This window comes from Myxine glutinosa, chromosome 12, assembly GCF_964187855.1.
Source record: "Myxine glutinosa chromosome 12, kmMyxGlut1.1, whole genome shotgun sequence".
In the NCBI taxonomy this organism is placed as follows: Eukaryota; Metazoa; Chordata; class Myxini; order Myxiniformes; family Myxinidae; genus Myxine; species Myxine glutinosa.
The window spans coordinates 26,914,420-26,942,354 of record NC_136272.1 but is presented as its reverse complement, the minus strand read 5'-3'; the positions used below and the strand labels follow the sequence as shown (position 1 = coordinate 26,942,354).

The 27,935-nt window shown below is 43.4% G+C and overlaps 2 protein-coding genes across 4 annotated transcripts in view; both read right to left on the bottom strand.

Annotated features, from left to right (window-relative positions):
- Positions 1-271: 271 nt before the first annotated feature.
- Positions 272-9,723, bottom strand: RD3 (RD3 regulator of GUCY2D). Its single transcript, XM_068131716.2, has 3 exons — positions 9,532-9,723; positions 2,130-2,436; positions 272-1,061 (listed from the first exon to the last, which is right to left on the bottom strand). Exons 2-3 carry the CDS (start codon positions 2,420-2,422, stop codon positions 686-688), a joined length of 669 nt encoding a protein of 222 aa, XP_067987817.2. The 5' UTR covers positions 2,423-2,436; positions 9,532-9,723; the 3' UTR covers positions 272-685.
- A 14,133-nt stretch (positions 9,724-23,856) lies between these two features.
- Positions 23,857-27,935, bottom strand: part of STX5 (syntaxin 5) — a 34,474-nt gene continuing 30,395 nt past the window's right edge. For all 3 annotated transcript variants that reach the window (XM_068132940.2, XM_068132939.2, XM_078766625.1), the window contains exon 11: positions 23,857-25,668. In XM_068132940.2, coding sequence (XP_067989041.2) covers positions 25,509-25,668 — 160 coding nt within the window. In that variant the 3' untranslated portion in view covers positions 23,857-25,508. The remainder of the gene's footprint in view (positions 25,669-27,935) is intronic.

Sequence of the window (27,935 nt, the reverse complement as noted above, 5' to 3'; positions counted from 1 at the left end):
CTTGGTGGAAAGGTTGGGTGGGTGACAAGGAAGAAGTTATTCATTTTTGGTGAAGATTCGAATCTGGATCTGGATCAGAGAATCTTTTTAGTGATTCTTCACGATTGAGTGAAAGGGCTAAAAACGATATATAGCACGATATTTCAAAAAGTTATGGACGGATTCGGCCAGACCTTTGTGGACTGTTTGGGTGTGTCACAAGGAAGAATCAGTTAGATTTTTTTGGAACATCTGATTGCCGATCTGGATATGAGAATTTTTTTTTTTTTTTAACGGGCCAAAACGATATGTAGCATGATATTTCAAAACGTTGTGGACGACTTATGACAAAACTAGGTGTACGAGTTGGTTAAGGAACAAGAACAAGCAGATTAGATTTTGGTTCAGGTCCGGATCCATATCCGACCTATCAGTGGGATACCAGACGTAAACTGTTCGGCCTGGCAGAGGGAATGCGCTCTACCGAGTGCCCTTCTAGTTATACTTGCTTTCAGCTATTTTGTGGATCCTTTTGTTTCCTGTGGCTAAATTATCGCTTTCAGCACTAACCACATAACAATCAGCAGCTCACAATGGCTTTGTCATTCACCGAAAGATAGAGACCATTTTTTAAAGAGTGGGGTGGGATAGTTCATTACGTGTATTATGGGTTAGGTAACACGGTTCTAATTCCAAACCCACAAGTTCATCCCATGCCGCTGGTGGGTTTCGAGAGCGCATCACACATCGAATCTACATCTTCATGCGTGAACTGCACGTTCGGTACGCTCTCCGTTCTCACCGACGGATCGGGAAGATCCCATTCCACGTCCGCAGAGATGGTGGACACTGCGGTGGTCGGCCGGATGCGGGCGGTGCTAAACCAGCCAATGCTCCTTCCAGCAGGGACTAAATTCCACAATAAACTGTGTGTTCGCCTCGGGGCTGGCCCGGCCCACCGGCCTCCATCATGGGCCCGGGCCGCGCGAGGAGGGTATACAGCAAACTCGCGTAGGGTGCTGCGGAAAAGCATCGGAACTTCTGAAGGTTCTGGCTCACGGGACTCGATGAGCTCGCGGAACCTAAGTGGTAGATCAAGAGAGATGTTCAGTTTGAAAACCTCATGGGTTTAGAAAGAACAACTTAAGCCATGCTTGAATTACCAGAATTACCGACGTACTCGGTTTCTGGACCTGCAGGCCAAATCGCCAAAAATCATCCCTCGAATGTTTACATGGCAAAGATAAAGGCGTTGAGGCCTGCTCAATGAAAGTCTGTTACCAGGATTACCGACGTACTCGGTTTCTGGACCTGCAGGCCAAATCGCCAAAAATCATCCCTCGAATGTTTACATGGCAAAGATAAAGGCGTTGAGGCCTGCTCATTGAAAGTCTGTTACCAGGATTACCGACGTACTCGGTTTCTGGACTTGCAAGCCAAATCGCCAAAAATCATCCCTCAAATGTATAAATGGCAAAGATAAAGGCGTTGAGGCCTGCTCAATGAAAGTCTGTTACCAGGATTACCGAGGTACTCGGTTTCTGGACTTGTAAGCCAAATCGCCAAAAATCATCCCTCCAATGTTTACATGGCAAAGATAAAGGCGTTGAGGCCTGCTCAATGAAAGTCTGTTACCAGGATTACCGAGGTACTCGGTTTCTGGACCTGCAGGCCAAATCGCCAAAAATCATCCCTCGAATGTTTACATGGCAAAGATAAAGGCGTTGAGGCCTGCTCATTGAAAGTCTGGTTTTAAAGACCTAAACAATCTGTTTATGAGCTCTGTGCTTTTCCACCACAAAGGGCAGCAACGGGACGGGGATCATCATTACAGCATTGCTCGCTTTAATCACAGCCTTCGGTGTGGATTATCATTTGTGGACACCCCAATGGCCACAGTAAGGCCTCACTAAGCTCTTTCGAGACAACCAGAGAACAATTTTACTCTGTGGTTTTTGAGTGTGCAGATTAAACCAAAAACGCCTTTTCGGGCTGGGGGTAGTTAACTCCGTTAACAATGACAAACTCTAAAATACTTTCTATACGGATTGAATTTTTTTTATATGAACACCCATGCATAATTTATTTAAGAAATTCCACAAGATGGGACTTTTAAAGTTGATTTTGTCCGACCAGCCTTTCAACCCCACCTTAGGATAGCTGGGCCGCAATCTCTTGGTCTCAGCTGGCCACACAGGTCTTCAAGCTCTAAGCAGACGCCGGAAGAAATGTCAAACGCTGGCGGTGCTTGTGCCGGACTTATTAGCCAGGTGTAGTCCGCACAACCCGGTGGGGCCTGAAGGCAGAGGGCGCGGCTCCGGCGCCAGGCTTGTCGTGAGGCCTCACGTATCTGGGCCACAAGCTCAGCCATCAGCATCGTTGTACAGGGCTCAAGAGGCCGCTGATGACTACGTGTGGCCCCTGCCATAGACCGCAGCCACATCGAATAGGCCACGGCTGGGGTAAAGAAGCAAAAGGAAGTGGGGAAGACAGAAGGAAAGCAAGGAGAAGGGAGAGATGTTGTAAAGCACCTTGTACAAAACCCCAGGTGGTTTTCGCTCCTTATAGTCCAGCTTTCTGGTCATGGTGGTAATGTGAATCTCAACAAACTTAACCATGTGACTATTCCTTTCTGGTGGTGGACCCTTAATCTTTATACTATGGAGAGCCTTCTGTCACCCGTTTTCTAGTTCCGTATCCACTCCCTGAATAGAGTGAGAGCTGGAGTGACAAAGTCTGGTGATAGTACTATACGACTAAGTCGAGGTTGAGAGAAACGACCCCAGACATGAATATGGAGACCCAAACACATTTAAAAAAACTTGTATACATCCTCATGTGGCGTACCCTATCGACATCCTGCGCTCCTGAGGAACTATTCAAAAAAAAAAATGGCAACACTAGGTCCTGGTTGCGGTGTTGTTAGTGACAAGCTACAGACTGATCATCCCACGTCTTCTTCCCTGCTCGACTTTATCTGCTCAGACGAGTATAACGGAAATGACACCAGTTCACCATCTGGACAAATTTATCAACAATGACTCTTTTCTGCGCTGCAAAATCCATCAAAATGTCATAGATGACTCAACTATCTGCAAGACTGATCCTGACCCTTCCAACATGCAAGATGTGGCAGCACGCCTCACTTCTGATCTTGAGAAATGAAGAAGCTGATCATCTAGCTGGAATATATCTTTTGAATGCAGGGAAGTCCCACTTTATCCTAATACGAAGATTAAATATTTTTCTTAATTGCTACAGCAAACAAGGAGGTAGCTGCAGCTTATCTGTCACTGGGATGATGGACTGGCTGCCTACACCTTGTCCTAGTACACCAATAAAAAGGTCACCTACAGAGATTACAAGTAATGTAGGAAGGAATAAGGTGCAATGTTACCATCAATAGCTTTGCCACCAATAAAAGGGAGGAGGTGGAGGACCTCAAAGTACATAACTACAGGAAAGGCCTAGCAAGATGAAATTTCACGTTAAAGCTGCTGGATTTAAGTTGACCATGTCAGCAAAGTGGGGAATAGACCATTATGATGAGATGTGATCTAAATATAGTGCCTTGTGGTAGGAGCATATGGTTATCTTTTCAGCACTGCACATGCCTACAACCAACACTTAGCTCTAAATTTCCCTTACTAACTTTACCCCTCCAGGGTGTATATATTTCCCAACCTTGAAGGTAACTGACGTACGTAATATATTTAGCATCTCAAGTGCGCAAGCATGCGAAAACCTTGTATGTTCAAAAAAATTAAAATGAAAAACGATATATATATATATATATATATATATATAGTTTTTTATTTATTATACATGTATATACTGTCGTGGCCAAAAATCTTGGCACCCTTGCACTTTTTTCAAATAATGCACCATTTCTTCCAGAAAATTGTTGAAATTAAAAAAATATTTTGGTATCTACAAATGTATTTCTTTAGCTTGCAGTGGAACAAAACCAAAAAGCTGAAAAAAATACTAAATCTCAGCTTATTCCACACAGAAATACTAAAATGGCCCAGACAATATTATTGGCACCTTTTAGAAGTTGTTAGAAATAATTCGATTTCAATCAGGTGATTCTCCTTTACTTTGGAATTGAACTCACCTTTGGTGAGTTGCAGGTGCCTGCAATATAAAAATCACTCATTCAACAGTTTGAAGAGAGAAAAGGACTCATTCTGTTGTTTTGTGTCACTGTGTGTCACCGCAATGAGCATGGAGAAAAAAAAGAAAACCAGAGAATTGTGTGAGGAGGTCAGACACAAGATTGTAGTCAAGCATGGACAATCTCAAGGCTACAAGTCCATCTCCAGAGACCTTGATGTTCCCGTGTCCACCGTACGCAATGTTATCAGGAAGTTTAAGGCCCATGGCACTGTAGCCAACCTCACTGGACGTGGCCACAAGAGAAAACTTGATCGAAGATTGCAGTGAAGGATTGTTGGAATGGTGGAGAAAGCACCTTGATCAACTGCCAAACAGATTCAAGCTAACCTTCAGACACAAAGTACGACAGTTTCAACTCACACCATCCATCACCAACTCAATGAAAGGGGATTCTGTGGTAGGAGACCCAGGAGGACCCCACTGAGAAGAGAGAGACATAAGAAAGCCTGACTGGAGTTTGCCAAAACACACCTGAACAAGCCAGAATCCTTCTAGGAGAATGTCCTGTGGACAGATGAGACCAAGTTAGAGCTTTATGGGAAAGCACATCATCTCTATGTTTACAGAAAACAAAATGAAGCCTTCAAATAAAAGAAAACCTTCCCAACAGTCAAACATGGAGGAGGTTCAGTGATGTTTTGGGGTTGCTGTGCTGCCTTTGGCGCTGGGTACCTTGAATGTGTGCATGGCATCATTAAATCAGGAGAATACCAAGGCATTTTGGAGCGCAATGTTCAACCCAGTGCCAGAAAGCTGGGTCTCCGTCGAACGTCATGGGTCTTGCAGCAGGACAATGACCCCAAACACACTTCAAAAAGCACCCAGGAATGGTTCAAGACAAAACGCTGGATTGTTCTGAAGTGTCCAGCTGAAGTGTCCTTCGTACCAGTCCAGATCTAAATCCCATTGAACACCTGTGGGGAGATCTGAAAACAGCAGTTGGGAGAGGGCACCCTTCAAATCTGAGAGAACTGCAGCAGTTTGCATAAGAAGAGTGGGCCAAACTACCAGTAGAGAGTTGTAGGAAGCTCATTCATGGCGATAGGAAGCGCTTGACTGCAGTTATTTTGTCCAAAGGCCGTGCTACCAAATATTAGAGGCCGTGCTACCGTGCTACCAAGTCTCGGGTGTCAATAATTTTGTCAATGCCATTTCTTTTTATTTTCTGATTTCAAAGGATAAATTAAGTTCTGAATCAAAAACAAAGGGTCTGGAATATTAACAGTGAAATAAAAAATTGTGGAGACCAAATACTTTTGTCAATTTCAACTTATTTTTGAGAAAATTGGAAGTTATTTGAAAAAGGTGCAAGTGTGCCAATATTTTCGTCCAGGACTGTAAGTTCAAAGGTTTTTGAAGGTTCAAAGGTTCAAAGGTATATATATATATCATTGCATTTGAACGTTTATAATTCTGAAGCTAAATACCCAGAAGGCTGCGAAGATTGCAAAGTGCATCACACGAGCAGATTATTGGCTTAACCAGATGGCGTGTGGAGACACTACACGTTTGAGACCGGATGCATAAAGCCAGATGAGAATGTGTTGCATATAGCCGGTTGTGATTGTGCATAAAGCCAGATGAGAATGTGTTGCATATAGCCAGCTGTGATTGTGCATATAGCCGGTTGTGATTGTGCATAAAGCTAGATGAGAATGTGTTGCATATAGCCGGTTGTGATTGTGCATAAAGCGAGATGAAAATGTGTTGCATATAGCCAGTTGTGATTGTGCATAAAGCAAGATGAGAATGTGTTGCATATAGCCGGTTGTGATTGTGCATAAAGCAAGATGAGAATGTGTTGCATATAACCAGTTGTGATTGTGCATATAGCCGGTTGTGATTGTGCATAAAGCGAGATGAAAATGTGTTGCATATAGCCGGTTGTGATTGTGCATACAGCCAGTTGTGATTGTGCATAAAGCGAGATGAAAATGTGTTGCATATGCATAGCCAGTTGTGATTGTGCATATAGCCGGTTGTGATTGTGCATATTGCCGGTTGTGATTGTGCATAAAGCGAGATGAAAATGTGTTGCATATAGCCAGTTGTGATTGTGCATATAGCCAGTTGTGATTGTGCATATAGCCGGTTGTGATTGTGCATATAGCCGGTTGTGATTGTGCATATAGCCAGTTGTGATTGTGCATATAGCCAGTTGTGATTGTGCATATAGCCGGTTGTGATTGTGCATATAGCCGGTTGTGATTGTGCATAAAGCGAGATGAAAATGTGTTGCATATAGCCGGTTGTGATTGTGCATATAGCCGGTTGTGATTGTGCATAAAGCGAGATGAGAATGTGTTGCATATAGCCGGTTGTGATTGTGCATAAAGCAAGATGAGAATGTGTTGCATATAGCTGGTTGTGATTGTGCATATAGCCGGTTGTGATTGTGCATATAGCCAGTTGTGATTGTGCATAAAGCAAGATGAGAATGTGTTGCATATAGCCGGTTGTGATTGTGCATAAAGCAAGATGAGAATGTGTTGCATATAGCCAGTTGTGATAGTGCATTTAGCCAGTTGTGATTGTGCACATAACCAGTTGTGAATGTGATGCATGTAGCCAGTTGTGATTGTGCATAAAGCCAGTTGTGATTGTGCATAGAGCCAGTTGTGATTGTGCACATAACCAGTTGTGAATGTGATGCATGCAGCCAGTTGTGATTGTGATGCATGTAGCCAGTTGTGATTGTGATGCATAAAACCAGTTGTGATTGTGATGCATATAACCAGTTGTGATTGTGCATATAGCCAGTTGTGATTGTGATGCATATAGCCAGTTGTGATTGTGCATATAGCTAGTTGTGATTGTGATGCATATAGCCAGTTGTGATTGTGCATATAGCCAGTTGTGATTGTGATGCATGTAGCCAGTTTTGATTGTGCATATAGCTAGTTGTCATTGTGATGCATGTAGCCAGTTGTGATTGTGCATACAGCCAGTTGTGATTGTGATGCATGTAGCCAGTTTTGATTGTGCATATAGCTAGTTGTGATTGTGATGCATATAGCCAGTTGTGATTGTGCATATAGCCAGTTGTGATTGTGCATACAGCCAGTTGTGATTGTGATGCATGTAGCCAGTTGTGATTGTGCATGTAGCCAGTTGTGATTGTGCACAAAGCCAGTTGTGATTGTGATGCATATAGCCAGTTGTGATTGTGATGCATGTAGCCAGTTGTGATTGTGATGCATATAGCCAGTTGTGATTGTGCACATAACCAGTTGTGAATGTGATGCATGTAGCCAGTTGTGATTGTGATGCATGTAGCCAGTTGTGATTCTGATGCATGTAGCCAGTTGCGATTGTGATGCACATAACCAGTTGTGAATGTGATGCATGTAGCCAGTTGTGATTGTGATGCATATAGCCAGTTGTGATTGTGCATATAGCCAGTGGTGATTGTGCATATAACCAGTTGTGAATGTGATGCATGTAGCCAGTTGTGATTGTGATGCATGTAGCCAGTTGTGATTGTGATGCATGTAGCCAGTTGTGATTGTGATGCATATAACCAGTGGTGATTGTGATGCATATAGCCAGTTGTGATTGTGATGCATGTAGCCAGTTGCGATTGTGATGCACATAACCAGTTGTGAATGTGATGCATGTAGCCAGTTGTGATTGTGATGCATATAGCCAGTTGTGATTGTGCATATAGCCAGTGGTGATTGTGCATATAACCAGTTGTGAATGTGATGCATGTAGCCAGTTGTGATTGTGATGCATGTAGCCAGTTGTGATTGTGATGCATATAGCCAGTTGTGATTGTGCATAAAGCAAGATGAGAATGTGTTGCATATAGCCGGTTGTGATTGTGCATACAGCCAGTTGTGATTGTGATGCATGTAGCCAGTTGTGATTGTGCATATAGCCAGTTGTGATTGTGCATACAGCCAGTTGTGATTGTGCATGTAGCCAGTTGTGATTGTGCACAAAGCCAGTTGTGATTGTGATGCATATAGCCAGTTGTGATTGTGATGCATGTAGCCAGTTGTGATTGTGATGCATGTAGCCAGTTGTGATTCTGATGCATGTAGCCAGTTGCGATTGTGATGCACATAACCAGTTGTGAATGTGATGCATGTAGCCAGTTGTGATTGTGATGCATATAGCCAGTTGTGATTGTGCATATAGCCAGTGGTGATTGTGCATATAACCAGTTGTGAATGTGATGCATGTAGCCAGTTGTGATTGTGATGCATGTAGCCAGTTGTGATTGTGATGCATGTAGCCAGTTGTGATTGTGATGCATATAACCAGTGGTGATTGTGATGCATATAGCCAGTTGTGATTGTGATGCATGTAGCCAGTTGCGATTGTGATGCACATAACCAGTTGTGAATGTGATGCATGTAGCCAGTTGTGATTGTGATGCATATAGCCAGTTGTGATTGTGCATATAGCCAGTGGTGATTGTGCATATAACCAGTTGTGAATGTGATGCATGTAGCCAGTTGTGATTGTGATGCATGTAGCCAGTTGTGATTGTGATGCATATAGCCAGTGGTGATTGTGCATATAACCAGTTGTGATTGTGATGCATATAGCCAGTTGTGATTGTGATGCATGTAGCCAGTTGCGATTGTAATGCACATAACCAGTTGTGAATGTGATGCATGTAGCCAGTTGTGATTGTGATGCATATAGCCAGTTGTGATTGTGCATATAACCAGTTGTGATTGTGATACATGTAGCCAGTTGTGATTGTGATGCATATAGCCAGTTGTGATTTTGATGCATATAGTCAGTTGTGGTTGTGATGCATGTAGCCAGTTGTGATTGTGATGCATGTAGCCAGGTGTGATTTTGATGCACATAGCCAGTTGTGATTGTGATGCATGTAGCCAGTTGTGATTTTGATGCACGTAGCCAGGTGGGATTGTGATGCATATAGTCAGTTGTGATTGTGATGCATGTAGCCAGTTGTGATTGTGATGCATGTAGCCAGGTGTGATTTTGATGCACATAGTCAGTTGTGATTGTGATGCACGTAGCCAGGTGTGATTTTGATTCACGTAGCCAGGTGGGATTGTGATGCACATCGCCAGGTGAAACATATAGTGAGGTTGCCATAAATGATACCAAGTGAGACAGGTTGAGTTTGTGACATATAAATCGAGGTAAGGTCATGGAAGCAGAAACCAATGTCAGAGCAAGTGAGACAGTGATGCATAAAAGCAGGTGAGATCAGGTGAAAATGTGATTCATGAAGCCAAGAAATAAAAGAAATAGACTTCCACAACAGCCCCATTAACAACCTGATCAAACCATGAGGGTCTCATCCTGGTGGCGACAATCCCAACAGGTCAAGATCAAAAACAAAACGACCGTGAAGCTGCCATACACCAGAAGTAAATACCTCACCTGTTACTGCTTAGAACGTGTCCTGGCTGGAATCCGATCCCAGAGTACGATCCACCCGCTCCGCACACTCAAACTCAACAGCACCTGGCGTTACTATGACGTTGGCTGCGAATAAACTCGAGGGTTTAATACGACCGGTCGCTCAGCAACAAACACTTGGACCCCGCCTCCTTCGTACCAGCATCGTTATTCCTTCGGGTATACATTAGGGTATACATTATACATTAGGGTATACATTATACATTAGGGTATACATTACACATTAGGGTATACATTATACATTAGGGTATACATTATACATTCGTGTATACATTATACATTAGGGTATACATTACACATTAGGGTATACATTATACATTCGGGTATACATTATACATTAGGGTATACATTCGGGTATACATTATACATTAGGGTATACATTATACATTAGGGTATACATTAAACATTAGGGTATACATTATACATTAGGGTATACATTATACATTAGGGTATACATTATACATTAGGGTATACATTCGAGTATACATTATACATAAGGGTATACATTATACATTAGGGTATACATTATACATTAGGGTATACACTATACATTAGGGTATACATTCGGGTCTACATTATACATTAGCAATAATTATCAACCAAATGCAGCTTAAATGCTCAAGTGAGAGAGGTCTAGAATAGCCATGCTTGGGATGTTAACATTTCCACCTGATGGTATAACAACTCACCTTGTGGAGAGGTACCAACTCACCTTGTGGAGAGGTACCAACTCACCTTGTGGAGAGGTACCAACTCACCTTGCAGACAGGTACCAACTCACCTTGTAGACAGGTACCAACTCACCTTGTGGAGAGGTACCAACTCACCTTGTGGACAGGTACCAACTCACCTTGTGGACAGGTACCAACTCACCTTGTGGACAGGTACCAATTCACCTTGTGGACAGGTACCAACTCACCTTGTAGACAGGTACCAACTCACCTTGTAGACAGGTACCAACTCACTTTGTGGAGAGGTACCAACTCACCTTGTAGACAGGGACCAACTCAGCTTGTGGAGAGGTACCAACTCACCTGGTAGACAGGTACCAACTCACCTTGTAGACAGGTACCAACTCACCTTGTGGACAGGTGCCAACTCACCTTGTGGCCAGGTGCCAACTCACCTTGTGGACAGGTACCAACTCACCTTGTGGACAGGTACCAACTCACCTTGTAGACAGGTACCAACTCACCTTGTAGACAGGTACCAATTCACCTTGTGGAGAGGTACCAACTCACCTTGTGGACAGGTACCAACTCATCTTGTGGACAGGTACCAACTCACCTTGTGGACAGGTACCAACTCACCTTGTGGACAGGTACCAACTCACCTTGTGGACAGGTACCAATTCACCTTATGGACAGGTACCAACTCACCTTGTAGACAGGTACCAACTCACCTTGTAGACAGGTACCAACTCACTTTGTGGAGAGGTACCAACTCACCTTGTAGACAGGGACCAACTCAGCTTGTGGAGAGGTACCAACTCACCTGGTAGACAGGTACCAACTCACCTTGTAGACAGGTACCAACTCACCTTGTGGACAGGTGCCAACTCACCTTGTGGCCAGGTGCCAACTCACCTTGTGGACAGGTACCAACTCACCTTGTGGACAGGTACCAACTCACCTTGTAGACAGGTACCAACTCACCTTGTAGACAGGTACCAACTCACTTGGTAGACAGGTACCAACTCACCTTGTGGACAGGTACCAACTCGCCTTGTGGACAGGTGCCAACTCACCTTGTGGACAGGTACCAACTCATCTTGTGGACAGGTACCAACTCACCTTGTAGACAGGTACCAACTCACCTTGTAGACAGGTACCAACTCACCTTGTGGAGAGGTACCAACTCACCTTGTGGACAGGTACCAACTCACCTTGTGGACAGGTACCAACTCACCTTGTAGACAGGTACCAACTCACATGGTAGACACGTACCAACTCACCTTGTGGACAGGTACCAAATCACCTTGTGGACAGGTGCCAACTCACCTTGTGGACAGGTACCAGCTCACCTTGTGGACAGGTACCAACTCACCTTGTGGACAGGTACCAACTCACCTTGTGGACAGGTACCAACTCACCTTGTAGACAGGTACCAACTCACCTTGTAGACAGGTGCCAACTCACCTTGTAGACAGGTACCAACTCACCTTGTAGACAGGTACCAACTCACCTGGTAGACAGGTACCAACTCACCTTGTGGACAGGTACCAACTCACCTTGTGGACAGGTACCAACTCACCTTGTAGACAGGTACCAACTCACCTTGTAGACAGGTACCAACTCACCTTGTAGACAGGTACCAACTCACCTTGTAGACAGGTACCAACTCACCTTGTGGACAGGTACCAACTCACCTTGTGGACAGGTAACAACTCACCTTGTAGACAGGTACCAACTCACCTTGTAGACAGGTACCAACTCACCTTGTAGACAGGTACCAACTCACCTTGTAGACAGCTACCAACTCACCTTGTAGACAGGTACCAACTCACCTTGTAGACAGGTACCAACTCACCTTGTAGACAGGTACCAACTCACCTTGTAGACAGGTACCAACTCACCTTGTATGCAGGTACCAACTCACCTTGTGGACACGTACCAACTCACCTTGTAGACAGGTACCAACTGACCTTGTAGACAGGTACCAAATCACCTTGTAGACAGGTACCGACTCACCTTGTAGACAGGTACCAACTCACCTTGTATACAGGTACCAACTCACCTTGTGGACAGGTACCAACTCACCTTGTAGACAGGTACCAACTCACCTTGTATACAGGTACCAACTCACCTTGTAGACAGGTACCAACTCACCTTGTATACAGGTACCAACTCACCTTGTTGACAGGTACCAACTCACCTTGTAGACAGGTACCAACTCACCTTGTATACAGGTACCAACTCACCTTGTAGACAGGTACCAACTCACCTTGTAGACAGGTACCAACTCACCTTGTAGACAGGTACCAACTCACCTTGTAGACAGGTACCAACTCACCTGGTAGACAGTTACCAACTCACCTTGTAGACAGGTACCAACTCACCTTGTTGACAGGTACCAACTCACCTTGTATACAAGTACCAACTCACCTTGTAGACAGGTACCAACTCACCTTGTAGACAGGTACCAACTCACCTTGTATACAGGTACCAACTCACCTTGTGGACACGTACCAACTCACCTTGTAGACAGGTACCAACTCACCTTGTAGACAGGTACCAACTCACCTTGTAGACAGGTACCAACTCACCTTGTATACAGGTACCAACTCACCTTGTGGACAGGTACCAACTCACCTTGTAGACAGGTACCAACTCACCTTGTATACAGGTACCAACTCACCTTGTTGACAGGTACCAACTCACCTTGTAGACAGGTACCAACTCACCTTGTATACAGGTACCAACTCACCTTGTAGACAGGTACCAACTCACCTTGTAGACAGGTACCAACTCACCTTGTAGACAGGTACCAACTCACCTTGTAGACAGGTACCAACTCACCTGGTAGACAGTTACCAACTCACCTTGTAGACAGGTACCAACTCACCTTGTTGACAGGTACCAACTCACCTTGTATACAAGTACCAACTCACCTTGTAGACAGGTACCAACTCACCTTGTAGACAGGTACCAACTCACCTTGTATACAGGTACCAACTCACCTTGTGGACACGTACCAACTCACCTTGTAGACAGGTACCAACTCACCTTGTAGACAGGTACCAACTCACCTTGTAGACAGGTACCAACTCACCTTGTATACAGGTACCAACTCACCTTGTGGACAGGTACCAACTCACCTTGTAGACAGGTACCAACTCACCTTGTATACAGGTACCAACTCACCTTGTAGACAGGTACCAACTCACCTTGTAGACAGGTACCAACTCACCTTGTATACAGGTACCAACTCACCTTGTTAACAGGTACCAACTCACCTTGTAGACAGGTACCAACTCACCTTGTAGACAGGTACCAACTCACCTTGTAGACAGGTACCAACTCACCTTGTAGACAATGTGGTGATGGCTTTAATAATTTTTGTTGGCACAAGAGGTGGCACATCGAATGCATTTTCCATCTAATGCATCACCTGCCTTGTATGATCAGTAGATTGTTTAAAGAAAACATCTACGAGGACAAGATGAGATAATGGGGGCAATTTCAGAAGACTGAAAAAAGAAAGAGGGAAAGAGGGAAAAGAAGAAGATAGAAAGAGGGAAGAAGATAAGTTACAAAGATTAGTTGGTAGGCAATGAAGATGTGAATTAGCTTGTTATTTCATAGTTAACGTTGTTGGGGTAACATGTCTCTTGGCACCCTGGCAGCATTGTGTATAGAAAGATCCATGCCACCCTAAAAGGCTTCTGTATGGCTTCTTGCCCCCATCGACCTAACGCCACCGAAGATGGACCCAGGTTACGCTTTCACCTGTTTGTACGTCTGTCTGAGCAGGATATCTGAAAACGTTATGGATGGATTCGGATTAAATTTGTTGGTCAGGTTGGGTGTGTGACAAGGAAGAATTGGTGAGATTTTGGTGAAGATCCAGATACTGGTTCCGACCTATCAGTGGGATACACCACATAAACTATTCTTGTAGTGTTGGGGCCTTTCGCCTCCTCCCTTTTCTTGCTCTGCTGGGATTTGGAATGAGTGGAGAGTGTGTGGAAAGTGGTGCTGATGTGGGATGTGACATTTGAATGAAGTACCAAATCTTCGATGTGCATTATGTGGAGAGTGTGTGGAAAGTGGTGCTGATGTGGAATGTGACATTTGAATGAAGTACCAAATCTTCGATGTGCATTATGTGGGGAGTTTGTTGTGGAAAGTGGTGCTGATGTGGAATGTGACATTTGAATGAAGTACCAAATCTTCGATGTGCATTATGTGGGGAGTTTGTTGTGGAAAGTGGTGCTGATGTGGAATGTGACATTTGAATGAAGTACCAAATCTTCGATGTGCATTATGTGGAGAGTGTGTGGAAAGTGGTGCTGATGTGGAATGTGACATTTGAATGAAGTACCAAATCTCCGATGTGCATTATGTGGGGAGTTTGTTGTGGAAAGTTTGGAGAGCAGCACCCCCTGTTGGAGGGAATCTCCAGTTAGCGATGGGCAAGGTGGAGGGATTAAAAGGTTTTCTGTCAGTGGGGCAAATCCATAGTGGGAATCAGTAGCTGGAATTGCAAACGTGTAGTTTGTGAGCTGGGAGAGCGCCCCAAGAGTTCAGAGTGGGGGTTACTGAATGCTCCGAGCCAATTGGGACCTCCTGAGCGGCTGAGAGCTGCCAGAGAGGGCCCACGATTAGTTTGGGATCGTGGAGAGGAACACCCTATAGGTTCGCCCTAAGGTCTCAGGGTGCTTCGGACTCCAGAGAAAGATAGAGCCAAACAATGAGGCCCGAGTTGGGACTTTACTGCCCATCCTGCTGATTGTGCTGATGCACAGAGATGGAGGATTTGAGAAGGCCATACCCAAATCCATAGGATGCGACCGGCATGCTGAACGGTGGGGTAAATTGGTCGCGAGTACCACAGCAGTTGATGTGGTTAAAAGTAATTTTGAAAAAATGTCTTGTTGCCGTCCTCTCCTTTTCACCATACAGTGTTTGCCTTTGGTAGGGAGAGGATAGAGTAATCGGCATTGGAGAGGACCCATTGAGTACCAAGTTGTTCGGTCAATTACTCCCTCTGACATTGAGCCATGTAAGGATCCGCCACATCAGCCCTTTGAGTTGATTGGAGCACCATCGTTTCCTGCCAGGGAAGTAGTAGATTTAGAGCTTGTCTTCCCCCTTATAAAGACCCAGACCCGTGGCCATCGCTGGTATCTGCAGCCAACCAACAACATTGCTGCTGCCTACCTATACCCAGATCTACCTTCAGAGGTGCCTGCTGCCATGAACAATTGTGACCCCTCCTTGACTGTGCCACATGAACTGATAAATGTATTGGGTTCCTTTGTAAGTGAACGCTCATCCTCAGAGCTACTTTTTATTTTGCTGAAGACTGTACATATGAATTTTCGTTTGACATGTCAAGTATTGTGCATAGGGAAGGGTATGTATGAGAAGGTAGGATTCTGGTAGATGAGATAGGCCCAAGACTGCACATACAGCACAATGTAAGGCAGAATAGTTGTCAATAAAGTCATTTTCATCATGTCCCTCCCAAGCACAAGGTGAGACTTTTGGACCAATCTGAGACAAATTGATTTATTGCTTGCCTTGTCCACATTCCTATTTGCCTCCATGCTCGGGACACTGGCCGACAAACTCAGTGCTTGTGGGTTCAAATCCAGCTGAAGGCATGCATGGATTCAAAGCTCCAGGAAGTCCCATTGGTTTCAGAACTAGCTATGGAATTGTGGGCAGAAATCCAGGTGGCTTATGTAAAGACCTTTGGATTCCGTAAAACGAAAATAACAGCGAATAAGACGATCTTCTCACTGCAGGTCACATGACCCAAGACAATGGACCTTCCATTGTAACTGGTTGCTCGGCAACAGTAACAAGCCCCTCTTCCGCCTTACTTTATAATAACTAGAATGTAAGACCCCTCGCTTAACTGACGGGAATACCAATCTTTGTGTATTTGTGAAAAAAAACAGTTGTTAATGGGGGAAAAATAAAATTATGTGGTGTATAGATACCGGCCTAGCTATTTCCTCGGGGAGCCAGGGTGGGGGAGGGACGGTGCTAATGGGATATTCATCACAGCCATATTAGATGATGAATTGCGAATAATATACAGCAACACTACAAGGAGGATTAAAAAAATACTTTCTCACCCTCCCCTTTCTTTTGATCAAACGGTCTGGGTATGTATTAGGTATATGGGCATGGCAGGAAACAAACTCTGAGGTCTCCTCATCTCCACCTTTGTGTAAATGCTAAAAATTGGGGCTTTCCGTTTACTCGACATAGTGTGATGGTTAATCTTTGCAGCAAGAACAAAAAGGGATTTCTGAGAGATCCTGCCCTCCGTGCGGGGACAGCCAGCATTTGTAGGACAATAAATGACAAGAATAATTGTCCTATATTGTCAGGATTCATTCATACAGTATTCATTCTTCTCCTACAAGTTTGGAGGACAAGAATAATTTCCCTGAATATGGGACAATAAAGATTTATTATTTATTTATTTATTTAGTTTCTTTTGACACGTGTACCCATGTACCCATACACACAAACCGACTTTTTTATTAATTGTTTTTTGAACCACAAACCTTCCCCGGAGTTCCCTGCATCCAACGGACATGGATTTATTGAAAGCTGCTATTATCAAGTTATAACACAGCTCCTTTTATAATGTAGATTTTATCATTCAGTTAACTTCTTTTTTTTTAAATGATTTTAAAAAATTGATTAATTTTTACATTTAATTGTTTTTAGTTTTAAAATTATTTTAACATAAATAAATCAGTATATTTTATTATTACATTTATTTAATAAATTTAAAAAATTTAAATATTTTTTATTATGATTTAATTATTTCAATTTGCCTTAGAACTCGCATTTTACAACTACTTTACATTGTGTGTGTGTATATTGTATGTGTATATTATATATATATATATATATATATATATACATATATATATATATATATATATATATACTGTATATATATATATACTGTATATATATATATATATATATATATATATATATATATATATATATATATATATATATATATATATATATAACTGTAAGAAATAGTAGAAACTCCACAGTATGAGCAGGGCGTCTCATTTGCATTAAATAAATAATCGTTAGATTAAATAAGACGCGGACGTAGCTTCAGGACGTCGATCTTTAATTGTCGACAAGCTTTCGACCAACAAAGGTCTTCCTCTGAGTCTACAAAAACAGCAGGTATGTATATCAGTCAAGTATGTATAATGATATGTGTGTAAGATGTGTGATATGTGTAGAAAATGCATACAAAAGGAAGAGCCACGCCAAAGTTCACTCACCAGCCCCAAGTTCAACGGAAGTGAAGCGCACCTTCCAGTTACCGTTTGCGTTACAGTTCCGGTGCACGTGCATATACAAATATAGAGATATACATACATAAACACACAAGCATATATTCATATACCATTTATATTTGTATATGCACGTGCACCGGAACTGTAACGCAAACGGTAACTGGAAGGTGCGCTTCACTTCCGTTGAACTTGGGGCCGGTGAGTGAACTTTGGCGTGGCTCTTCCTTTTGTATGCATTTTCTACACATATCACACATCTTACACACATATCATTATACATACTTGACTGATATACATACCTGCTGTTTTTGTAGACTCAGAGGAAGACCTTTGTTGGTCGAAAGCTTGTCGACAATTAAAGATCGACGTCCTGAAGCTACGTCCGCGTCTTATTTAATCTAACGATTATATATATATATATATATATCAGCCGAAAGCACTCGGCGTTGCCCGGGTTCTTTTAAAATGAATTTACTACTATAATTCAGCTTTTACTCGCGGCCGTAGAAGATTGACTACTATAATTCAGCTCAGCTTTTCATTGCGAAATGGGCACAGCCCGGCCAAGACGGCCTCGACACCTCGCCTATAACCTTCCCGGGACCCGTCCCGACATTTTTTGTTTTAGAGGTTTCCTCGTATCTTTCACCGTTCAGGAGATTAGCACGGGCAGACAAACAAACAAACAAAAACTTTATATACATACATACATACATACATACATACATACATACATACATACATACATACATACATACATACATATATATATATATATATATATATATATATATATATATATATATATATATATATATATACAGTATATATATATATATATATATAATAACTATACATAATACATAAAGGTCTTCCTACCCATCCATACACTGATATAAATGTTCGTACCTTATGGGTGGGATGGAAAACTGAAATTTTGTCTAATGATGCAGCTCGAAGGCACTATCCCAGGAAAAAACTAGAACGGCACTCTTCCACGTTCCGATGTCGACTGATATGACCTCCGATATATGTGTGAACCACATATACCTGACATGACCTCTGACCTTTGACGCCAAAATGTAATCAGTTCATCTTTGTGTCATAATATATACTTGTACTGTACCAAGTTTGGTAACAATCCCATCACTGGTTCGCAAGTTAGCGCAGTAACAGAATTTGTACCCAACGGGACATCTGACCTTTGAACTCTTGACCCCATAAATCTAATCCGTTCATCTTTACATCATTATATATACTTGTACAGGCATTCCTCGATTTAAACGCATTCATTTTACACCTTTTCGGTTTAACACCATGGAATAATTAGAGACCACTTTTCGATTTACGCCTGCCATATTCGGTTTAACGCCTATTAACGATATTTAACACCTTTAATATTGTTGCGGTTTTGAGAATAAAGATAACCCCCCTCTTAGTTAGTTCCACCACATGTAGCCTCACTTAGTTCAGTTATGTCTTATTCGATGTTAAGCATGGTCTCCTTTCCTGTGTTAGTATGCGTTGATGCAGACACGTAAGGGTAGGCCTCATTTGGGCTGGAATGCCATGTGCTAGGGCCTGGAACAAGTCTAGGAGGCCCGAGGGAGAAGCTAAAGGGGAGTGGCTGGTAAGCGGCAAGCAGCCAATGGGAGCTGAAGGGGAGTGGCTAGCAACGGCGGCCGGGGGAGATGCTTAGAAATTCTGACAGGACTCTGCGAGGGGCTATAAAACCCTGCCCGGGCCCCCGAACGCTCTCTCCGTGGCCAAGCTCCCAGCTCTCTCTGCGCTCTGTGATCGAAAGCACGAACTCTCTCTGTAGCCTGCGTTCTGCCCCTGCCCTACGCTCTGCCCCTGTATTAAGCACTGTCGCAGGACGATCTCTCCCGGGGCCCGAGGCTCCAACGATCTCCCTGCCTGGGCTCCCTGCACGTGCCGCGAACATCTCAAGGGACACGCCCAACGAGCTGACCAGGGCGAACGGCACCAACGGCCGTGCTTGAGCGCGTTCTCTTCTCTTCCTTCCTTTCCCCGCGCGAGTGAGAGGGCCCTTGTCCGGGAAATTAAGTTAAGGACGTTAAGTTTCTACTCTGTGTCTCTTTGCCCTGATCATTTGTACAAATTGTAATAATAAACCTGTGTTCTTTGCTTCCATTTGGCCGTTCACGTCTCTTTCCACCATTGGCCTCGCATTGTACGAAGTAAAACCGCTCAATCGGGTTCAATAATAATTAACGGCACGAGTCACGTGACACGCAAACTGCTCGGGCATATCAGACCAGCGTGACTCGGGCGAGGTCCAGTCCCCGTTCTCATGGCGGCGTGTGTATAGAAGGTACTTGGGGATTCGACCAGATACCCTTCCACATGCTCGCTAGGGGGGTGGCGGCTGGAATTGCTCCGCAATCCGCCCCACGAGTGTAAAGTGGGTAGCGACCTCGTGGACTCGAAGGCCCGAGGGGGAAAAGGGTTTAACCCCCTCTGTACGTCGACGGGCTCGAGATCCGCAACAATATTGACATTTAAATTAACGGGAAAAACCACATTCGGTTTACGCCTTTGCAATTTACACCCTGCTTTCCAGGAATTGCCAGTTTCCAGGAAGAAGTTGTTTCTTGGGTTTGTTGATCTGGAGAAAGCATTCGATAGGGTTCCATGCGAAGTATTGACATGGGCATTGAGGAAATTAGAAGTGGAGGAATGGTTGATCAGAGTAGTGATGGCAATGTACAAAAGAGCGCGCACAGGTGTAAGGACAAAGGACAGGAACAGTGGTGAGTTTGAGGTGAAGGTGGGAGTGCATCAGGGGTCGGTACTAAGTCCACTACTATTTGTAGGTGTGATGGAGGTGCTGGCTCAGAACGTAAAGGAGGGTTTACCGTGGGAGTTGTTGTATGCAGATGATCTGGTGTTGATTGCGGAAAGTATGGATGGACTGAAGGAAAAGATGAACAAGTGGAAGGAATGTATGGAGACAAAAGGTCTCAATGAATATAGGAAAGACGAAGGTGATGGCAAGTGGTAAAGCATGTGGTGAGGTGGAAAGAACTGGGAAGTGGCCATGTGCTGTGTGTAGGAAGGGTGTCAGAGTGAACTCCATTCAATGTACAATGTGCGCTGAGTGGGTTCATCAAAAATGTAGTGGTCTGAGAGGGTCATTAACCAGTGCGGCAGCTACATTCAAATGTAAGGTGTGCACAGAGGTAGCTGCAGATGGAGGAAATGAGTTGGATCTTGGAGATGGCGTGAAGCTGGAAGGAGTGAAAACATTTTGCTACCTCAGAGACATGCTGAATGGAGAAGGTGGATCAGACACGGCAACGGTTGCTTGAGTGAGATGTGCATGGAAGAAATTTCGGGAACTGAGTGGCATGCTGATGAGGAGGGGAGTTTCGTTGAAGCTGAAGGGAAAGGTGTATGCTGCATGTGTGAGAAGTGTTATGATTTATGGGAGCGAGACATGGGTCATGAATGTAGAGCAGCAACGAAGGCTGGAAAGGGTGGAAATGCGAATGGTTCGGTGGATGTGTGGAATATCGTTGAGAGAGAGGAAGACAAATGATGAATTGCGAAAGATGATGGGAATAGAGCCTGTGATTGATGCTGTGAAGAGGAACAGGTTGAGATGGTTTGGTCATGTGTTGAGGAAGGACGAAAGTGACTGGTTGAGAAGTGATGGAAATGAATGTAGAAGGAAGTAGAAGACGGGGAAGACCGAGAAAGACTTGGCTAAAGATGGTGGAAGAAGAAATGCGGGCAAGGGGGTTAACAAGGAGAGATGCAGAAAATAGGGCAAAATGGAGAAGATCGTCATGGGGACCGCAAGGCTAACCCCCGCTCTAGCAGGGAAAAATCCTTAAAATGCATGTTGTTTGTGTTGTTGTTTCCAGGAATGCATCCTGGGTGTAAATAGAGGAATACCTGGACCAAGTTTGAGTTAGATCTCTTCAGCTGTTCCCAAGTTATCAATGTGCTTCACTGGAACTGGTTGCGAAGCAACAATAACAGACCCCGCCTCTTTCACCTATTTTATAATTTATTTATTATTTTTATATTCCATTATTTTTATTTATTTTCATTAAAATTATTATTATTATATTAATTTAATTAATCATTATTTTGTTTCATCTTTCATCCTTTTTTTATTAGGCTGAGGCCAACTTCAGCAAGGTTGGGGCCATTTATTCCTGATACGTGAAACCCTCACAACCCAGGGCTACAGAAAACACTTTTTGGAATTCTGACCAAATTTTCCATCCAATCATGCAACTTTGTTAAAACATTTATCCATGGGTGCTCCTATGTGGAAAGTTTTGTGTCAATCGCTAAAGCAGTTGTGGAGAAAAGGAATTTAATGGTTCCCTGCTGTGATGATGGGACAATCTACCATCACCAAAAAAAGAAAATAGCCCAGGAGAACCCAAGTGCCGAATAGCAGGATTTTCTGTTCATCCTATCTCTCAAGTACTCATCACTGCTCGTACTGTCGGTGATGTGGTTGCTGTTGGATTTAAACGAGCCTCGACATTATGTTGACTTACAAGACATGAGGTTAGGATGACTGACGAGAGCAATAATCACTCCATGCCTGTGGACTCCAACTGCCATCTGGTCGATATCACAAGAGTTGGATTTTCCAAATACAGCCGTGGCCAAAAATATTAGCACCCTTGCACTTTTTTCAAACAATGCACAATTTCTTCCAGAATTTTTGGAAATAAAAAAATCTTTTGGTATCCACATTTGTATTTCTTTGGTTTTAAAGTATTTTTTTTTGTATTTCCACATTTGTATAAACAAAAAAATCTGAAACAATTACTAAATCTTAGCTTATTCCACACAGAAATACTGAAATGGCCCGGACATTATTATTGGCACCTTCTAGAAGTTGTTAGAAATAATTAGATTTCAAGCAGGTGATTCTGCTTTACTTTGGAATTGAACTCACCTGTGGTGAGTTGCAGGTGCCTGCAATAAAAAAAATCTCTCATTCAACCAGTTTGAATAGAGAAAAGGAGTCATTCTGCTGTTTTGTGTCACTGTGTGTACCACTGAGCACGGAGGAAAGAAAGAAAACCAGAGAATTGTCTGAGGAGGTCAGACACAAGATTGTAGCCAACCATGGACAATCTCAAGGCTACAAAAGTCCATCTCCAGAGACCTTGATGTTCCTGTGTCCACCGCACGCAATGTTATCAGGAAGTTTAAGGCCCATGGCACTGTAGCCAACCTCCCTGGACGTGGCAGCAAGAGAAAACTTGATTCAGGATTGTTCGAAATCAAAGATTGCAGCGAAGAATTGTTCAAATGTGGAAAAAGCACCTCAATCAACTGCTCAACAGATTCAAGCTGACCTTCAGACACAAGGTACAACAGTTTCAACTCACACCATCCATCACCAACTCAATGAAAGGGGGTTCTTTGGTGGGAGACCCAGGACACCACTGCTGAGAGAGCGACATAAGAAAGCCAGACTGGAGTTTGCCAAAACACACCTGAACAAGCCAAAATCCTTCTGGGAGAATGTCCTGTGGACAGATGAGACCAAATTGGAGCTTTTTGGTAAAGCACATCATCTCTATGTTTACAGAAAACAAAATGAAACCTTCAAAGAAAAGAACACCTTCCCTCCAGTCAAACATGGAGGAGGGTCAGTGATGTTCAGTGATAAATTTTCCGATTGAAAAGGATATATTAAGTTCTGAATCAAAAACAAAGGCTCTTTAATATTAACATTGAAATAAATAATTGTGGAGACCAAATACTTTTGTCAATTTCAACTTATTTTTAGAGAAAATTGTGAGTTATTTGAAAAAAGTGCAAAGGTGCCAATATTTTTGGCCATGACTAAGTTCTAAGGCTTTCAATGCAAATGTTGACAGTTTATTGTGTAAGCAGGATGAACTTGGCCACGACAATATTTTTGGCCACGACTAATTCCAATTTTCTTTTGACATTTTCCTCATCTTCCAATCACCTTAATTTTGGATTTTCTTTTTCTTACTTTTTCATAATTTTCCTTTATAAACTGGTCATTTGACAGTTAGAAGCCCCAATGTCTAGGCCATTTCGTTCAATGTTTGACTCAAGGAGGAAGAAAGCATTATGAGTATTTGATCAAGTATGAGTATCATCAAAAATTAAACAACGGTCGAAACCAATGATGGAACCATGTATGGTCAAAGCGGATCGAAGGATCTTTCAAATGAGCGACAGAAAAATGCTCATTCTACACAATCAAACACAATACCAAAAGCAATCGTGCTACCACAATCATTTGGAGAGTTTAGTGAATGTTAAAATGCAATGGTAATACTTCTAAATAACAATGTTTTTACAGTTTAAATATCTAAACAAGTGTACATATTGGTTCCAAAAGCACCTCCAACTTGTGAACATCAATTACACGTTACAAATTTCAGTTTTCTCCTCATGGCTGTTCACATATCAAACTTTAGATGCTCCCAAGTTATCGTTTCAAAAAACCTGGACAGAAATACATTTCGGTACAGAACATGAATGGAAAAAATAAAGAAGGTACTGGAACTGGAGGCAAAAAAAAAGAAAAGAAGAAAAGTGCAGGCTGAATATTAGAAGATTACATCTCAGGGGCCTGCGCATGACGGTTTTCAAAAAGCCCGTTAGTTCTAAGCCCTCAAGTCATAGCAAAAAAAAACAACAACAAAAAAAACAACCAAGGTATTCACAAAACAAAATAATCATTATTTGCAAGTTAGCTCCCACAGAGTCAAAAACATACCAAATGAAAGCGATTTGGGATCGATTTTTAATTTCGGATCCGATCATTTCGGATTGCCACAATTTGGACGAATGCAAGCTATGTGAACGGAAGATAGTGATGCAAGCAGCTGTTAAAATTCACATTATCTGGTAAGCAAATTTCCAATGGGTAACAATAACCGAGTATGAACACAAGAGAGCATCACCATTTACCTTGAAGCTCACCGTTTAGGAACGAACAAGCTTACAGGTTTTGTTTCGAGCTCGTTGGATCGTAATCACTTGCTCATAACAGCCAGACTACGGCGGACAACAAAGCCAACGGGTCCGTCCGTAGAAAAAAAATGTTAACTTGGGGGCCTGGCTTCGAGCCGTGCTTTGTTTTGTTGACTTCCAAAAAATGGAAAACCTTCAAACTTGGATGAAATGCCGTTAGAAACATAGGAGCAGAAAGGAAGTTAAGGGATCAAAGTCTGGAGGGGGTGGGGGGAAGCGAAGAACACAAGACTTCAGCTGTATGAACTAACAAATCACAGCATTGATTTAAAAAAAAAATTGTACCCCTCATCGAGGCTCGCGAACAAGGCCAATCATTTACCGTGCAAAACTGCAAAGTTTGGGCCTCTTGACCTGAAACAACTAAACGAATTTTCAGCAAGATAAGCTTAGGAATTAAAGAGTGCGGGTGACAGCTTGGTAAAGTCAGTTATGAATGGGTAAATTATCGACACAATCTCTCGAATGGAATGTCACGTTTGTTCCCCAAACAGATCAGCAACCTGGAGGTGGCCTGCCATGGGGTCGCTTGGTATAGTTCCTGCAGACTTGAAAGATAGACCAGTATCCCTTCCAGCAAGGAGATAAAGGCATGCCAGTCTGGTGGGATTAGTCCTGTTTTTCAGTTGTGTTACTCCTTTGACCTTGACGAGTTACTGTCGCCCCTTCCACTACCCCTTTCAATGTAACACCACGTCCCTCCTGCCTTTGAAAAATAAAAATGATCAAACATCCACAGCAGGATTCGGGTGAGCATTGCACGGCAGTTTCACTGATATCAAGTTGAAGACCTGTGGAGAGAGACAGTGCGCATAGATTCTGTGTTGAACATCGAGATCGGGGAAGAGCTGTAGCATCGCCGGGCATTGTGCCACCAACATGTCCACAGTGCAAAGGAGGAGCGTCATCAGGCAAGAAAGACGACAAAGATGACGAAGAAGAGGATGAGGACGAGGAAGACCTTCACAATTAGCCAGCGGTTGTTTGTTACCGACTGGAAATAACGTAGCAGCTCAGAATGCACCGCCTCGACATTCAGCTGTGTGTCGTCCACATTGGAGTCAATCCTGTGGTAAGGAAGAAGATGTGAAGGAAGAATTAAAACACACAAACACACCTCTGAGAATGGGTGAGGATACTGTGCAGCACAATCCCTCTTTAATGAACAAGTGTTAACTTGATATTTACGTACAGAAATGTAGAATTTGGTATTACGTATATTGTTGTGGTTTTAGGAAACAACCTCAGAGGCAATGGCACCCAGCATACAGGTCCTTAGGTAGTTATTTCTACAATACAAGATCAGAGTACTCCCTTCCCTTTGTGTAGTGTAGACCATGGTTGCGTGTCGCAGCTTGGAGGCAGGGCAAGGGTAGTGCAGCAGTGGCGGCGAGCGCTTTCATTCACCGGACTTTGTTACACCTCAGAAAAGAGAGGCGTTAATTGGCCATTAGTGTTCTGTGGACATTTAATCGCTCCGTCCGTCTATACAAACAATTATATGCCTCCAGTAGCCCACCCGATCTGAGAACACGTTGCTACCCCTCCCACCCATGTTAATCATGGAGCTCTATTTCGTGACGAAGCAAAAGGACCTTCTGAAGGAATTCGGATGCAAATGTCTGGTGAGGGCGGGGCTAAGCGGCGATGTGCCAATCGGCATCCCAGATTTCGCCAATAAACTTATTGATCCGATATTTGGCCCTGCCTCCACCAAGGGTTAACAAAAGTGCTGCAGGCGAAAGCTCGCTCTCGAGCTCTGCATGTGCATTGGTTTTCGCTCTGGCTCTGCTTGTTGGTTCTTGGTGCTCGTCCTGTCCTCGGTCCTTCAAGGGTGGATGATCTGGGCTCGATGGGTGGCGCTCACGCGGATCAGAGCTGGCAGCCGAAGCGGTGGACGGACGGAGCGAGCACATCGTCAGGCGCATGTTAGGGCCGAAACCAAGCCACGCTACACATATATTAGGCTCTTACATAGTAGGCTATCCTCTCACACTTGCTTTTATTTTTATCGTTGTCCCTTGAACGGAGACTCACCATCCATAAAGAAGGCATCAACAATTAACAGTGTTGTCGCGGCTCGACCCAGGAGTGACCACCACTGATAATGAACCTTCGCAGCTATCTTGTACGACACCCTGCACCCTATACAGTCACCCACCCTGGACTTCACAACAGTTTTTCTTTCCTCTTTACCCCTCCTTTAGTGCTTGGGTCGCGGAATCACGTCTGCTTCCGTCCAGTAAGCAAGAGGCCGTTGACCTTTGTACTTTCTCTGTCTTGTTTTCTTTTCTCCCTCCGTGGATGGTCTAATAGGTACCCTGTAGTGTGTATAGCCGGTAGGTAAGGCATAGGATTAAGTCTGCATCTCATCCATTTCTTTTGCTTTGTAAATATCGCTGAATCCTTCACTGCTTGCGATCACTTGTACATTATGAATGTGCAATCCCTCCATTGTTCCCTTTGCGTGCATCCACCTCTCTCCTGCCCCTATGCCAAACAAACATTAAAGTCCTTGAGATCCCACCCCCTTACGTTTTGCATAATTATCCCCGTTTATGCAAATATAAATCCCTTGTTGACGTTCCTTTTCCATCTGTCCATGTCCGTCCGTCATTTCCTCCATTGATCCAGTGCTGTTTGCACTTAGGTTAGCCTAGGAGGTTATAATTCCCCAACTAATTGGCTCATTACAGCACGGCATCCACCAGGTGGTAAGCTCAGCTGCTATAATCAAGATATAATTAAAATAGGATTGGTGCAGAGCCGAGGGTGCATTCCCCAATTGGAAAGTCATGTGGTACAGGTAAACGGTGGTTAGTCAGAGAACCCTGAGACCACGTGGTGGACCAATTTGCGTTCACGGTTGGCTAGCAACTTACCATGGTACAAAGTTATTTGCGCTCGGTAGCCCCAGGCCCGGTAAGTTCAGGGAGATCCCTCCCCGAACTTACACCCGAAACCCGTGGTTTTAACAATATTCTTTAAATCAAAATATGTTGAGCCACTGGGGAGAAATCAAGAAAAACCCTCTATAATGGGAAGTTCTTCAAGAGCTATTATGGCCAAATAGGAACTGCAGTTTGAACTGTATAAAAGGTGAAAGGGAGAAAAAAAAATACATGTGTAATGACAGAGGTACATCAGACTTGCCTGTTTATGTATATACAGGGCGTTTATAAAGTCCTATCTATTTCAGTGAAATAACGGTTTTTATTGATTTTTATTGCAGAACCCCATGAAGATGAATGTGTGAGAACGTGTGATGGTGGTGTGATGGTGGTGTGATGGTGGTCAGAGAACGTGTGATGGTGGTGATGATGGAAAAATGTGT

Coding starts and splice junctions, on each gene's coding strand:
- RD3 (XM_068131716.2), bottom strand. CDS start 2,422: ATGTGGCTGCGGTCTATGGCAGGGGCCACACGTAGTCATCAGCGGCCT. Junction 1,062..2,129: donor TGCGGCCCAGCTATCCTAAG/GTGGGGTTGAAA, acceptor TCTACCACTTAG/GTTCCGCGAGCTCATCGAGT.